The sequence below is a fragment of the Elgaria multicarinata genome, chromosome 3 (genome assembly GCF_023053635.1).
Source record: "Elgaria multicarinata webbii isolate HBS135686 ecotype San Diego chromosome 3, rElgMul1.1.pri, whole genome shotgun sequence".
NCBI lineage: Eukaryota > Metazoa > Chordata > Lepidosauria > Squamata > Anguidae > Elgaria > Elgaria multicarinata.
The window spans coordinates 49,566,013-49,582,479 of NC_086173.1; the positions used below are offsets into that span (position 1 = coordinate 49,566,013).

At 40.0% G+C, this 16,467-nt stretch overlaps 1 protein-coding gene across 5 annotated transcripts in view; it reads left to right on the forward strand.

Annotated features, from left to right (window-relative positions):
* Positions 1-4,948, forward strand: part of SPAG9 (sperm associated antigen 9) — an 81,426-nt gene extending 76,478 nt beyond the window's left edge. For all 5 annotated transcript variants that reach the window (XM_063120208.1, XM_063120210.1, XM_063120209.1 and 2 more), the window contains one exon: positions 1,308-4,948. In XM_063120208.1, coding sequence (XP_062976278.1) covers positions 1,308-1,423 — 116 coding nt within the window. In that variant the 3' untranslated portion in view covers positions 1,424-4,948. The remainder of the gene's footprint in view (positions 1-1,307) is intronic.
* Positions 4,949-16,467: the final 11,519 nt, after the last annotated feature.

Below are 16,467 nucleotides of genomic sequence, written 5' to 3' on the forward strand. Positions count from 1 at the left end.
CATGCAAATAGGAGAGGAGGCAGAGGCAGTGGATTGGCCTACTGTTTGGTTTTTTAAAAAGGATGTTTTTACGGTGAGGAGGTTAGTGGAAACTCCTGGCAGTTACCTTTCTTCAGAACGTGTAACTGTCACAGGTGTGACATCTATATTCACTCAGCCAATTGTGAGAGAACATGCAAATAGGAGAGGAGGCAGAGGCAGTGGATTGGCCTACTGGTTGGCGATGTCACAATGACCTATAAGAGCAAATAGGAAAGAACATGCAAATAGGAGAGGAGGCAGAGGCAGTGGATTGGCCTACTGGTTGGCGATATCACAATGACTTATAAGAGCAAATAGGAGAGAACATGCAAATAGGAGAGAAGGCAGAGGCAGTGGATTGGCCTACTGGTTGGTGATGTCACAATGACTTATAAGAGCAAATAGGAGAGAACATGCAAATAGGAGAGAAGGCAGAGGCAGTGGATTGGTCTACTGGTTGGCGATGTCACAATGACCTATAAGAGCAAATAGGAGAGAACATGCAAATAGGAGAGGAGGCAGAGGCAGCGGATTGGCCTACTGGTTGGTGATGTCACAATGATCAGCAGGACTGGTTTTGAGGAGGCCTATTTCTTCGATTTTAAGACAAACCTTTGACCCCATAGAGAACATAGTTACATAACAACGCTCGCGTATTCGAACACAACACTGTGTCAAAATTTCAAAGCAATCGGTGAAGACCTTTCGGAGATATAACGACAGTAACGAACGGTCTTTTTCATTTTTATTTATATAGATGTTACAGTGTATTCTCTACTGTCTCATTCCCTCCCCAGTAGCTCATGGTCAATAGAACCTTTAAAGTGAAGTTTTTCCTTTTATTCAAGCCTGTGATTATTTTAACATTTTATTCCCCCCTCTTCCCATTTTATATATTGGATTGTGTTTTATTACACAGGTAGTCTGAATTGTTTACTAATCCTGTTAACTCTTTGCTAGCAAAAACTCTCATTGTACAGATTACAGATTATTCACCTGATCTAGAGCTCTTTGAGAGCTGACCCGGTTCCCTTCCTTTAGCCAGATCCATTGCAGGAAAGGAGGGCAGCAGAAGGCCACATGTTCTAACAACATGTGCTATTACGTTACATATATCCCTGCAATTCAATACTTTTTGAGAATGTTGAGTTTTCAATCATTGTAGGCGCAGGTGACAGTGATTCTCCCTTTCTCTCAAATGTTGAATAGGCATTGCAGCTTTTCTTTGTAATTCCCTCTAATCATGTCAGCCTGTTCACCTAACATGTTCTCTCTTTTATCCCTAGGTGATGAAGTGGGTGAATCAGAACTCCTTGGAGAAGCACTACAATTGGAGCCTTCTGTAGCCAAAGCTGAGAGGAGCCACCTGATAGTGTGGCAAGTTATGTGCAGCAGTGAATAAGCCCCCCAGGGAAGTGGTTTAAGACTGCAAAAGCTTTTGCATGTCTTCGGATTTCGTTTTATTTTTGTGGAACCTATTTCACTGCATAAAGTTTGAGCATTTCTTTGCCATTTGCCATTACATCACAAACCTTTCAAACCTTAAACATACAGGAATTTGCTTGTGCTGTTTTACTGCATCAGTGTTATGTAGCAAGAAGAAATATTTCCCCCAAACTGACAAATACATGCGACTTACTGTAGGCCCTACTGCAATCTGTAATATAATTCAATTCCTTCCACTTTTTACCACAAATTGAGTTCTAAAATTTAGAACAGATATTTTGGATTCATCTGCAGAACATTTATTGAGTAAAACAGCAAAGTTATTTCAAAATTATCATATGAATTATATTCAGGTTATGTTCTGTGCATTCACTGAGGGCTAAAACAAACTGTAAGTCTTTGCTTTTTAATTTCTAAGTTCTGCCAACTTTGTTTACCCTGGATATTGAATGTCCTTTGTTCATATCACAATCTCCCAGATAAAGAGGAGTTTATTTAGAAGTTCACTGATGATAACGTAAGTTTCATGTTTAATTGCTAATAGCACTGAAAATGAAAAGTACTGTCCTTAATAATAAGAATTTTAGTATCTTGGGAGAATTCTTTCATAGTGTCCTTTATTTGAGATTACTTGGAAAACAACCTGATTTAATCTCAAAGGACATTCTTAGACTGAACGATTTGCAACCTTCTTGTATGCTCCTTGAGCTGAGGAGAGGTTATTTTTGCATACTGATCATCTTAGACTTTAGCTGGTCAAATTCATGGCACTTGATGCAGAAGGACTCAAGCAGGGAGCAAAATAGTAAAGAGCTTTAACTGCTTAAGCAACCATGAGGGGAAAATCATCCCTAAAATGCATTATTTTTCATAGCTCATTTAACTAGTGAAATTGTATACGGTATTTTTCTTCTGTGGACTGAATAAGGTAGGAGAGGTGCAGGTCACTTGCACTGGTGTAGAGTCACTGATTTTAATAGGGCACCATTACTATATAAGCCCTTGTGGTCTACCCCTAAGCTTGAGGAAACAGAGAAATAACGTCCTGCAACCCATTCCATTTGCTCACTATAAACCTTCTTTTGAGTGTCCCTCCTTTTCTGCAGATTACCCAATTGATGGAAAAGCTAAGTTGAATGCTACATTTTTAATTCCTTGGTGTATGACAACTTCCCAGCATTTCATTTTTTGGAAACTATGAATTAAAATATTAACATTCAGCTAGTGCCCACCAAGAGACTCGGCTATTCCCATTAGATGGGAGCAGACAATATTTAAAGTGACAGAATGGAAGAATTTCAAAAGAGTTTCAAACAACAACATCACAAAACCAGAAGCAGTCTTGAAAAACTGCCTAAACAGTTTTATGCAATAGGAGCAGTTTGTGGTCAGTCAAGAATACATGTATTTATATAAATATATATATATACACACATATTAATTTTTTAAAATCATGTTAAGCTGAGGTCTATTGTGTAAATATTTATTTAGGCAGCTTTTTAAAAAAAGAAATGAGTGTCTTACCTGATGAAATAATCAGTAAAACTCCATTCAGGTCTATTGGTTAGAGATTTATATATATATAAACACTTTTTAAACACCATATTTTGTACACAGCTGATAAGTTATGGTAAGTATGTATTTAGACCATGAAATGTGTGGTTAAAAATTATTGAATGTCTAATACCTAGGTAATGGATTATTTTCCCTCCAATATGCCAAAAGTGACTAGTGATCACAATTTACTCAAAATTTACAGATAGCTCAAAAAACCCTGATCTAACACCTCTATGAAAGATCCAGAGATGCATGAGACTCCCCCCCCCACCTTTGTTAAGCACTTTTCAAATATGGGAGACTTTACAGATAAATTTGGAGAGGATGCTCAGGAAGAATGTTTGAAAACTTCACTGTTGTCAAGATAGATATTTAGGATTTTATACTGCCCTCCAAGTACTGTGAGCTGTATATGCAGCTTGTAATATTGGGTGTCCAAATGAATTGCTTACTGTCTCTTGCATGAACCCATCATCTTTGCCCCCACTGGACTCCTTATATTGATTGGCATGATTTTTTGAAAAGTATTCTCCAGATCTTTCATGGAAGGTTGAATTGCCATGTTTGCATACTTGGAAAGAGGTGCAAAAGATACGTTTTCTTTTCTCTTTTGTGTAGTGCTTTCATTTTAAAATGATTAATGAGCTATTTCTCTGAAGTGCTTCACTGCTGTCAGACAACAGATGCATCTGGGTAGCATGTTTAACGACTTGCCAGATGTATTGGGTAAACTGTGTCATTCTGTTCTCATTGGATCAATTGCTAATTCACAGCTGAAAAGGCAAGCGTCCAGCAGAGACTTCAGCACTATTATCAGTGCAAGTGAAGGATTAGCACACGTTCTCCTGTCCTTGTTCGTTTTGAAATGTATCCCCTGTCCTAAGGAATAACACGTTTAGAAAGTGGGTGTCAGCACCATTCACTGAGATTTATACACTCCCTGTTCCACAGCACTTTTTAACAGTTTGTGGGAAAACGCGCTAATTCTCATGCATCAAACGATTGCCTAAAAAAAAAAAAAAAAAACAGTTTTGAGAATGTCTTCTGTATCACGTACTCATCGTTCTAAAATCAGTAGGAATGAATCTCTTGATAATTAACAGCTTTGTCAATAGTTTGAGAGAGCATTTCAAGAACACACACAAAATATGCAGCACATGATTTGTCTGAGTAAATGTGTCTTGCATGGTAAAAGGTCAAATTTAAGTTTATATATCCTGCCATATTAATTTCTTGTAAGGTCTTCCTGCGTTGGATCAAGTAGAGCTGGCAGAGTGTAGACACTTTATCATAGGCTGCCTTAGTAACTAAGAAATGTTTTATAATCCTGTAATATGCTAACTGTTCTAAAGAACATGGTGTCTTGAAGATAATGTTTGAATATTTATTTCCATGTGAGTATTATGAAAGTTACCAAAGGACTGAAACTGACTTGGCACTCTTTTGTTGACCATGTGCATCAAGGATTTTATAAAGATCCTGAGTTTGTAAAAATGACACAGAGTGAAAAACACACTTCTTTGTGGATGCTAACTTTATTTTCCTAACGGGGTTATGCCATATTGTAACGACCTATGTTGCACCTCAAAACACTGTTCTATACACTAAATATTCTCCTTCCTTCTAACAGTTTCATTACTGCACATTTCTCAATCTTTTAAACATGTTTTAAAACATTTTATGGTCATTAATTTTTTTGAAAATGTTGTCTAGACACTTTATGCTGAATTTTCCTTGCCTCTGTAACCTTGAGATGGATACTGCAGCATTAAACCTGCTGTCTGTTTAAAACTTGAGGCTTCTTTTCTGTGAGCCAGAAAGCTCATATAGCAGTGAAGTTATTTCAGTATTTATTATTGAATCCTTGGGGGTTCAGAATGTAACTTTGTACATGAAATATATATAAATATGTATATGAAACGCATACTTGATCTGGTGTCTTTCTTACAAACATTTGCTGTGTCATGTATTCAGCAACATGGCTTTTGTGAGGAGATGTAGGAGACTGTCCTCCACAACTGCAAACTTAAACTGACCAAACTGGGCATGAAGTCACCCTAGCAGTAATGTTGTAAAGGAAAGGCAAGGATAAGAAATCCTTTCGTAAGTATCCATAGGAGAGATGCGCAAAGAAAGGAGGATTCAAGGCATTCTTTGGAGTTCTGTGCAGTGTGGCTACAATTGCCATTTCCCCATCATGAACTGTATGCAGTTAAGTCAGCATTTGGCTAATTTATAGGGGCTTTCATCTCACATCCATTTTAAGTTTGCGTTCATTCTTTTTTGTATCTCATTTTTCCTCCAAGGCGTTACACCATATCTGTTTCCTTTCATTTCTCCCAACCATGAACTGTCTTTCTACCAGCCTCGTGGTGTGTGTGTGTGTGTGGTCTGCTGTTTTGTTTTGTAAATCACTTCTTTTGTAGACCACTTTGGGATTTGTTTCAAACAATAAGCAATATATAAATATGGATTATGATGATAACAACAACAACAACAACAAAACCTGTAATGTTGGCTATACTGAGAGAATAATTTGCCCAAACCTATCTGGTGAGCTTTGTGGATGAGCAGAGATGTGAAATCAGGTTCCCTAGTCCAAGTCTAACAACTCTATCTTCTACACCACAGAGTGTCGCATTTCCAAGCCTCCCGCTGCAGGTCAGCCAAGTAATCAACAAAACTTTATTCAGCAAATAAACATCACACCTGAAGAGACTTTAAACACTAGGCACTTTCCTCTAGGCTAAAACTTGGCTAAGTAAGCGAGACAATTGTCCTTTCAACAAAAGGGAAGGTCTTTTCCCGGAGTCCCTTACTTTCAGGGAGGATTCCTCTGAAGAAGCCTTTGGCGAGAAGCTAGCTGAGCTGATTGCCTCTCGCTTTCTTTTAGCTCTGCCCATTTGAATCTGCAGCAGACTCTGGGATCAGTCAACTCTGAAGTCCCTTCCCCCTCTGAGGATCACTGAGTTTCCACAGACTCTGAGTTGTTAACATTTTCCCTGATAAGGTCCGGTGAAGATTCATCTCTGGCTGGTGAAGAGCCTGGAAGAATCTCCTCCCCCACTTCCTGTGTAGGCTGATACGTTTCTAGCCCTGTTTCTTCTGGTTCAGAATCTGATTCCAATCGATAGCCTGAAACTCCTTCCCCCATATTAAGGGGGAACAGGCCTGATCATGACACAGAAGCTTAGTGTAGTGCTCTCCATTGCAAGTACAGGTTGATACTAGATTTGTTTTCTTCTGGTATTTCAAGGATGAGCTGTTGTGGAGCCATCTAGGCCTTCAGACTTCCAAATCTTCAATGATAGCTAGTTTCCTGGGATTTCATTTGACAGTGAGATAAATGCAGTTGGTTGTTAAGTAGCAGGTTTTCCTATCCTACTTTAAAAACACAGTTCACTATACTGTTTATATTGGGAAGTGTTCCATGGTGCATTGGTGCAACCTTCACAAAGAAGATGGTTCTGAAAAGGATTCCGATGCTGCTTTGCCATCAATTCACAGAAAAATATGAATATACTACAGATCATATTATTCTCTGGTAATAATCACAAGCTGTATCACTGCTTTGCCTCGTGATGCCAATAAATAGTGATTTGTCATCAAGAAGATCAATCTTTTGTGTTTTAGCTTTTGAGAAATGACCTCTTTCTATTCAGATAATCAAAGGTTAAACTTCCCTCTGTCAAGGAAAATTGTGATGTTCTCAGCAATGTATAGCATTTCCAGTTACAACTTTCACAGTTCAAATAGTACTGTTAATATAGTTTGGTTACCAGAAAACTGTTTCCATGTCTGATGTCTCCTTGGTTTCTTAAAGATAATTCTGTCAGCACAATCTGATTTGTGTTTTTTAAAAGGCATTTCCACCAGTGCCTTGTACTTTTTCCATTGTTGTTCATTTTTATTGAACAGCTAGCCCTCATAAGCCAAAAATTAGCCGATGATTCATAGGCTAAGAATGGGTAGGATTTCCCTCATGACTGTCGCTGGGATGGAAAAATTGCCAGAGTTGGGCGTTACTTTCAAAGTTTTTCTGAGCACACAAAGTGTTTCCCTTGGCAGTTAAGTCAATTTGTAAGATTGGTCGTTGGAGTCCATGAAGTGAAAATATAAAGCAATTTTTTTAATATTAGTAGGAGAATGTAAAACTATTGGTGAGATCCAGTTTAAAAAAACCTTGCTCAGCAAGTGTGAAGTTTCTGCTTCTCTGTTCGGCACCAGCTATTTACACAAGAACTTTATTTCATTTTTAATGAACAGTGAAAATGTTGGGCTCATCTTTTAGAAGGTTCTACAGAACAAAATCATTCCTACAAATCAGATGTTTCAGTTGCTTTAGGCTTACGATGGCTTATTGGGCCCCCCAAAGGGATGCAGAGATGAGAAGGTAGAAGAGAAAACTAGACAGGAAATACTGTTGTTTGCTTTTCTGACTTATTTTTAAACCAAACGTCTCTGAAGACTGAGTTTGACTGGTGTGTGTGTGTGTGTGTGTGTGTGTGTGTAGCTTAACTCTTAACCTTCCAGTAATTTTTTTACCACATAACACCCCCCCACACACACACATACTGCTTTTCTCCTTGCAAGAGAAAATATATGGGTGCTTATGCAGCAGGAAAAGCAACCGGGGAAAATTTTCAGCAGAAAAATGGCTGGTTAAAAATGATTAAGCAGTCCCTTCTCTCTTCTTCTTACACTGCTATTCCTCTGCTCAAACTCAGACCTTCCAACACCGCTTTTGATTTCAGAAAGTTTGTAAGATACATAAAATAAAGACAGAAAGATGGATGCAGGTTCAGTTACCTGAGGCCACGGATTGAATGGCTTGGGACTGTCTGATCTGCCTCAATATGGAAGCAGGACCAAACCTCTACTCTTACTGGAATCAGGAGGCATCCAAAATGGGTCAACAACTTGCCCTATCACCTGGGAAAGGCCAGAAGATTTTTGCATGAGCGTGCTTCCCCCTGCCCCTCTTGTGTTTCCCTGGATTCCTAATGGGGTCAACCAGTGATAGTTGTGGAGTCTAGGTAGGGGATAGTGGTCTAAAAAGGTGTGGCCTGGTTGTGTTTCCATGGCTGTTTTTAAAATTCTAGTGTTTTTTTAATTAGTTTGTTTTTATTATTGCTTATACACCAGCTTTGTGCCTACTTTTGGCAGAGAATGCAGCTTATAAGGCCCCCAGAAAGATACAGTTCTTACAGAAAGTTCTTCTTAGGTCCATTGTTGTTGTCCCTACATATTGCATATGACATCCATTTCTAAAGAAATTCAATTAAATAAATCACATTAGTAGAAGTGTGTGTTACTGATAGTCTAATGCAATAAATTTTGTTCATAGCTGCACCCTTAAGTAGTTTCTTGGAGGTAATTGTAGGCGGTTTATGTATGTGTGTGTGTGCGTGTGTCAAAAGAGCAAACGTTATTTGCCAACTTAAGCCTACCAAACAACGACGACAACAGAAAGACACGCTGCACATTTTAATAGTTTGCCAGTTTTCTCACAGAAAGTGTTTGCCACGTGCCTTCTTAAAAGACTGGATAGTCCTAGGCCTTGAGAGAGGCTCCACTCTAAGGACATGGCCCTAGTAGATTAGTCCAAAATGTAGAATCCAATTTGTTGGCCTTTTCACTCATTTTTCCTTTCGAGAACCTTAGGGAAGATATCTGCTGCAGAGGTCTGTGTTAGTGGCCTTGACCACAGCCTTGGCTTTTGCTATGAATGCTAGTTTTTTACTGGGAAACTGGATTGGTTCCTACAAAGTATATAAAACATATTCCCAGAGATACTTGCAACATGGAGAATGAACGAACTTAATACTTTTGCTGAGGGTGTCAGCATTTAATGGCCATAGGTTCTGGCCGAGTAACATTTGTATAAAGGCATAAATCAAGAGCTGTGCAGCCTCTGTTTTATACAGTAACTGAAAGCACTTCAATTTTCCTTAAGTCATCTCACAAATGACTCATCCAATTGTTCGGGGATTTCACTTGGGTATTTCTGGCAACATGTCTTCTAAATCAAAAGAACACCTATATTTCTGTGCTTTTTGCCTTGAAATTGTAACCTGAATGTTTAGGAGCAGTGGGGTGGGGGGCAATCAAGAGGTCATGTATACGTGAAGAGGTATTTAAATATTATCATGATGAAGGTTTTCCAAGATGGTTCCTGAGTAAAACTGGCATTTATGAGAGGCATCTCTTTGCTGGGATCAAATGACCTTGACTTTATTCAGATTCACCAGCTCTGGAACCTTGTGAACAGGATGGTTTATAATTGCTTTTAAAAGCATCTAAGCAGCACCAAACTTGGTTTTATGACTAATAAACTACACCTACAATATACAATTGATTGGCTATATCAATCTCCAAAAGTTCTGCTGCAGCCTCCCCCAATTTTGTGCCTTAAGATGTTTTGGATTTTAACTCCCATCAGCCACAAACAGCATGGCCAATGGTCAGGAATGCTGGGAATTGGAGTCTAAGACATTTGGAAGGCACCAGGTTAGGGAAGGCTGATGTAATGCATTTAAATTTGTAGATGGGGAAATCAACAGAATAACACAAAAATAGCTATAGTGTAGTGTAGAGGTGGGCAATTTATGGCCTTCCAGATGTTTTGGCCTACAACTCCCCATAGCCTTTGGAAGCATACCCAATGCTGAGGGATCATGGGAGTTTTAGGTCAAAATATTTGGAGGACCACAAGTTGTCCACCTCTGGTGTGGCTCAGGAGAATGAGCTGTGATCTGGTTCAACTCTCACCTCTGCTAATTATTCGATAGGTGTCCCATATCTGTAATATGGGATAATACAGCCCTACTTGACAAGGATTGCTAATATAATAGTGGAAAATGGCTTTTTCATACTGAAATTGCAATATATGTGCTAAATCTTGAGCTAATGGATGCTGTTTAAACTTGTACTTTGGAAAGCTGTATGATGAAACTGAATCACAGGCTTTAAATATGTGTTGATAAGGTTTTAAGAATCAAGAATAGTAATTCATAAATAGCATATTGGTAGTTATAACAATAGATAGTAACTCTAACCAGAGTGGTTGAAAGAATTCATCAGAATATATCAGAAGTACCTTAAGAGTTTCTCTCATATAAAAGAGCCCAAGCTGTGCTCAATCTTAAATCTCATGAGGCAGTTTAAAGTATTTAGCATAATTATTACACAAGGCTAATAATAATAATAATAATAATAATAATAATAATAATAATAATAATAGCTTCTATTCAGCTGCAGCACTGCCCAAGTGAAGAAATGATGTCAGATTTTAAACAGTGAAATATGTTCTCTGTTCAGCAAGAGTAACATCTGATCACTTTGTAATCCCTTTTAGTCCATCCAACCCATGGCAGTCCAGATATTGTTGAACTACAGCTCCCAGCATACCTGACTATTAGCAATGTTGTCTGGAACTGATGAGATGTGGAGTTCAATAACATCTGGAGGACCACAGGCATGGGTGCTGTTCGTGGTGGCTTGCTTGGGCCTGTGGCCCGGATCTGTTTTTAAAGGTAATTATTTAACATCATCCCTGGCCACAGGTTCTGATCTAGCCTAACTCTATGTTTGACTGCCCTCACAAGTGGGCCCCCCAGTGGCAATGTTTGTATTCCTCCAAGCAGAGCAGGGAGACTGCCACTCCAGTGCAGGGCAGTCACTGTTTTAGATTTCCCACAATGCCCTGGGATGTCCAATGCAGTACCTGTCCAAGTTAGGTGTCAGTACTGGTGAGCCCAGCTGGAGGGCAAGGCCACTGACAGCTGCCCATGGATCTAGATGCTGATGCCTGGCCCTGCTACCTCTGAACCCTGGCCCCTCTACAGAATGTAATGGTGGGACAGAGTTCCCTGCTATCCTAAGCTTCTCCCACAGGGTCACTTAATAAGTTCTATGAATGTACTCTGAGCAAAATTCCAATGGCCAAATACAGCTGAATAGCATAGTTTGTGAATGGTACACACACATCTAAATGGTGGGTTTGCTAGCCAAATGCATGTGAGTGGTGACCTAGCAAGAACTGGCTGCATGCATGCATTTTAAAGTTGGATCCAATCTTGGAACCCAAGCATCTGCATTACATTTGAAACATATAAAACAATTTGAAGTTTATCAGCACAAAAACATCATTGCAGCATTAAACAGCGATAGGACTCTTCCACAGATAAAAACTAACTTGCATGCAAGCGTGGCATTAATAAATGGCATTGTTCATTTGTACTTGTGGCAATCGTTTCCTTACAATCTCTGTACCCCTGAATTTGTAGTATGTGGGTGTCAACTGACTAGTCCTGTTGATGATATCCCTCGTGTCTTTCGGGTAAGCTGACCAATCTTGCATGATCACTTAAAAAAAGACCGCATCCTAGAATATCTTGTTGTTCAACAGCTGGTTAAATTTGCAAAGCAAGAGTGCAGAGATAAGATACTGCAGGTTAATTGACCGTGGGTGTGCCTGCACTCTTGCTTAAGAACTTAAGTGCCTTTCTAGAACAGTCCAACGTCCACTTGGTGCAGCACTCACTACAAGAATCCCAGCACTAGACAGTCCATCAGAAACTGGCCAGTGGTTCAGTGGTGGATTGCAATCTCTCTCCCTCTCCCTTGTCTCCAGGTGTACCTGGAACAAGGACCAATAGCCATAATAAAGATGTCACAATGCATTAAAGATTCTCAGAGCTGCAGACTGCAACCATCACCCACTTTCCCTACACAGTCTGGCATGTTGAACACAAGATGGCACTCTTGCAGTTTCTGACGCAACATACTATTTTCTTACACAACATACGATGTCCTTGGCCTCCCTTCTCTAAATTCCAAATTCATGGATTTTTCTCTATTTGTATACCAGTCTGAAGAGATGTGAGTATCTGGAATATATTGCAGGGTTGTTCGCTAACTCAAGGATATCTCTCGTGTGTGGTCCAAGAGCAAGCTCATACTCTAGAAGCAGGAAGACGTTCTTGCTGCTTCTTGGATCGTTCACCTTTTGCATAAATTTTGCAAAGTTGGGCGGATGGCCTCCTGACTTGTGACACCTATTTGGGCCTCTCTGTTGGCATCTCATAAATGTGCTTTTTCACCACAAGACATGCGTTCCAGCGCAAAGGGGCCAAATTGAGATTTCCAGATAAACATGAAAAAACAAACAAACCTAGGAGCCAAATATATCAGAAGAAAAGTGTGTGTGTGTGTTTATTATATACTATAAAAGCATATCACATATTGCTTTTTTGTGTGTGCATACTTGTGCCAAACAGCAGGTGTACCTTGAGCACCTTCCAAGGTAACTGTAAGAAAATCTGTTTCTCCCTCCCTGCTCCTTAGTAAGGACACAATCAAAGGTCTGATCTTTTCCCTTAGTATAATGTCTTGTCCTCATATAATGGAGAAGGGGTGAGCAAAATCACCAACATCCTGGTTTCACCCCCCACACACCCCTATTTGGGGGGCTGCTGCAGTTTTTGAATAATCACTTTAATTTATTTTTAATTTTTTAATCCACTAAAAAGACATCCCTAATTAATCAGGAAGCAGATTTTAAAAAGTTTTCTTTAGTACATTTACACCCCAACTCTTCCTCCATCATGGAAGCCAAGGTAGCTTACATGGAGTTCCCACGTAGTCTGCCATCCAGGTACTGAACAGTTCCATTCCTGTTTAATTTCAGTAAGGTGAAAGCATCATGTAGAGCAGTGATTCCCAATTGGTGGTTGGTCCATGGACCCCAGGGGGTCTGCGTAACCCACCCAGGGGGTCCATGGCACCATTCACATATTAGCTCTGCAAGATCCACATTTTAATAATAATAAAAAAATACGCTCAATGTTGATCCAGATTTGAGATTAAAAGTAGGAAATATTGAACCAGATGTGGAAGGGATTGTTTGGGACAAAGAGAGGCATGATTTCTCCCATCACATTTAGGTTTAGTAGCGCTAAACACGTCATAATTTGTTCAATTGTAAACTAGACATTAGTAAAATTAAATTCGTCTTTATATTCCTAACTAAATCATTGTCATTTTTGCGTGGTAACATCACAAATACCACAAATTTTATGGTCTGTTTTTTAGTATACCTAAAATCCTTTGCTTATTAGGGGCTACCCCTTATTTTCTCCAGAAAATTGCTTCGCACAGGTACCTAAAATAGAGATAACAAAATTTTCAAAAGTAGGGGGTCCATGGCTTGGCATTTGAAAAACAAGGGGTCTGCAGATTGGGAACCACTGATGTAAAGGATGGCCGCATGTTCTACTTTACAGTCCTCTATTTAATTGACTGGGCAGAGAGCCCAATTGTCTGTCAGGTTAGTGAGTCAACAGGGTGGCGTAGCGTGATGTGTGAACCCATCCACTATATGAGATGTATATTGTATTTCTATTCAAATTATAGTAATTATATTGACATTTGCATTTTTATTTATGTTATATTATATTTCTTTTTGTCTCTAACAACAGATGCAAATTAGCATATCCACCTTTCATGCAAACCTGTCTAATCTTTTGTCCACTGCCTACGATGTATTTTATCTTTGTTGAAACACATAAATGGCCCCTTTGGCCATATATGCTTTCAGATCATGCTTACAAAGGGGGGATCTACACTACTGCTTTTAAAGCGCTTTAAAGCACTTTGAAAATGTTTTGAAAACTGTATATGCAGTGTGTCCTGGGCCCCAACAGTTGTCAAAACTGTTATAAAGCGCTTTAAAGCGCCTTAAAACAGTAGTGTAGATCCCCCCAAAAACTAAAGATGGTAAAGCACCATCAAGAGGCATTTCCCTTTTCTCTTATGTAGGATAAAGAGAATGCCTCTTCTAAGATGATGCCTGCTACCACACGTGTATCATCTAAAAACAAAGTGCTTCTTGATTCAGACAGTATTCTTACCCATATATGTAAATCTAACTGATAAATAAATAAGGTTGAAACCTTCCCCCCCTTTTTTGCTGTGATCTAGGACTACCATCTACAACCAACTGCCATGTGCATCCCAGAGAGCAAATGAATAGCAAGAGAATATATAATTATGTACAAGTGAGAATTTGCGCAAATTGGGAAAATCTGATTCCATCAATGCCCCAACCATGGAATGAAAGGGCCCTGACAATCCACAAAATGCAGATGGAACGGAATTTACAAAATCAATACATTCCTAGCTGAGGGCAAGAGCCCACTCTTTTCAAATCGAGGCCAGATCCATACCGTGTGTCAAATCATTATGAATGTGGAACAAAAAGCAGGATATAACACTGTGAAAGCAGTATATGGAATGTGGATTGCACCCCAACAGTTCTCAGTGTGCTTCAACACTGCTATAAAGCAGTAGTATAGATATAGATCTAGCCCAAGACCCTGGTGAGAGGAGGATTTCTAGATGTACATGTGGGTCTGCTACTTGGTTTACCAACTACTTGGGTGGTGGGGGTGGAGGTAAATTGTCCAGGGCTGGGTGAGGTTGTTAGCTGAAGTCTCTCCATTTTTAACAGGAAACTGTAAAGTTGCAGCCATAATGTCCTGTATGCGAGAATGTCTCCTTGAGTGCATCCTTCTTATCTAACATAAACAAGAGCCCTGGCTCCAGTGCTCTGCTGTGTCAAAGTTAACTTCTGTAACTTACTGTCAGGCCAAAGGTATTGTTTACAGAACTGTTTAGCATAATTAGCTATGCCCCAGTGTTATGTTCTGATTGGTTAATGCTGCAACAGGGCCCTGCCCCTTGCAAGCTCAAATACTGTACTGTATTCCCTATGTCTTTTGTCTGATTGCTCCCTTTGAAGAGACCAGGCCTTGATTACTAATCAATAAAGCGCTTTTGAACTCTCTGTCGCAAGAATGGTGGAGTCGTGCTTAAGGGCTGTTTGGATTTCGTCCTTGGGTGAAAAGAACATTGATCTAACAAGGTGGTAGGATACCGTGCTGAACCGAGTGAGATAGAGTGGTCAACTGCCATCTCACCCGAGCCAATTCGCTTTGTTTGTGTAAAGACCTTGCTCAGTACTACTTGTAATTATCTCCTCTTTGCTTAAAGGGCTAGTCATGTGGTTGAGGAGGGAGTAGGAGGGGGGGTTGCTGCCATTTGAGTCATAACAGGCAGAGGGACGTTTGGCAGTGGATGTGGAACTGGCCTTTGGAGGAGAGGAGATGCCTTGCGCCTGTTCATCCTTCTGGTTTACCCTACAGCTGAGAGATTCCTGATGACTCTAGTGGTAACCGAATGGGTCAAAACAATGCTGCTCTGAATGCCAGATTAGTGATTGGGAAGAACATTTTGATCCAGGATTTAATCTCTGATTAGATCAAGCTCAGTCTCCTTGTTTTGAAACGCTCAATGAAATGAAATCCTGTAGGAGATGGCCACAGCACTGTAAACCGCCCAGAGAGCCCTGGGTATGGGAGCGGTATACAAGTGCAATAAATAAATAAAGAAAGAAAGAAGAAGAAGACTTGGAAGGAATCTAACATGGGTTAGAACTGATATTAAGGCCTATTCTGTGTTGGAGATGGCATCAAAGAGATGCTACCACTGTGTTACCATTCCTTCAGTGCAATATCATCCAGTTGAGTTGTTTTGAGTGATTATATTCTAGACTACGGAGTTTTGAATGGGTACTTTCAGTGATGTGTTTGCAAAACACTTTGCTGATAAACTAATTCATATCTGCTCCAACTTGGACTCTAATTTAAGAGCAGGTGTTGGGGAAGTGATTGCTTGTCCAGTTTTAATGGATGAGTTTCAGCTTGTACCACCTGGACACGTTACTTGGAGGAGTGAATCCTACCATCTGCTTGTTAGATCCTTTCCTATCCTGGCTGATAAAAACTGCTGGACGGGGACTGGCCATCTAGGTGGTGAAGATGGCGAATGCTTCATTGAGGGAGGGCATTGTCCCCACTTCCCTACAGGAGGCAGTTGGAAGACCATGACAGAAGAACCACAAATTAGAGTCCACAATCCTGGATAGCTACCAGCCAGCCTTCAACCTTTGCTTTGTGAGCAAAGAGTGGGTGGTGGCAACGCAAGTCCAAGCTTTCTGGGATGAAATTGATTAGCTGGATCCTTTCCAGTCTGGGTTCGGGCCCCATTTTGGCTCTGAAACAGCCTTGATCAACTTGGTAAATGATCCATGGTAGGAATCGGACAAAGGGAATGCTCTGCTGGACATCTCAGTAGCATTCAATACCATCGATCATGGTATCTATTTGCAATGGATGGCTAGTCTGGGACTTCAGGTGAGTCTATTCATTTCTTTGTGAAAGTTCCCAGAGGGTGGTGCTAGAGGATTGTAGCTCAGCCCATTGGCCTATGGCAAGGCTAGAGAGCCTTTTTGGGGCTGCAGGCACATGGTAATTTTTAACATTGGAGAGGGGAATTTCCTCTTCTCTTGCCATCTTCCCTGGATTCCCTTCCCTTGTGGCA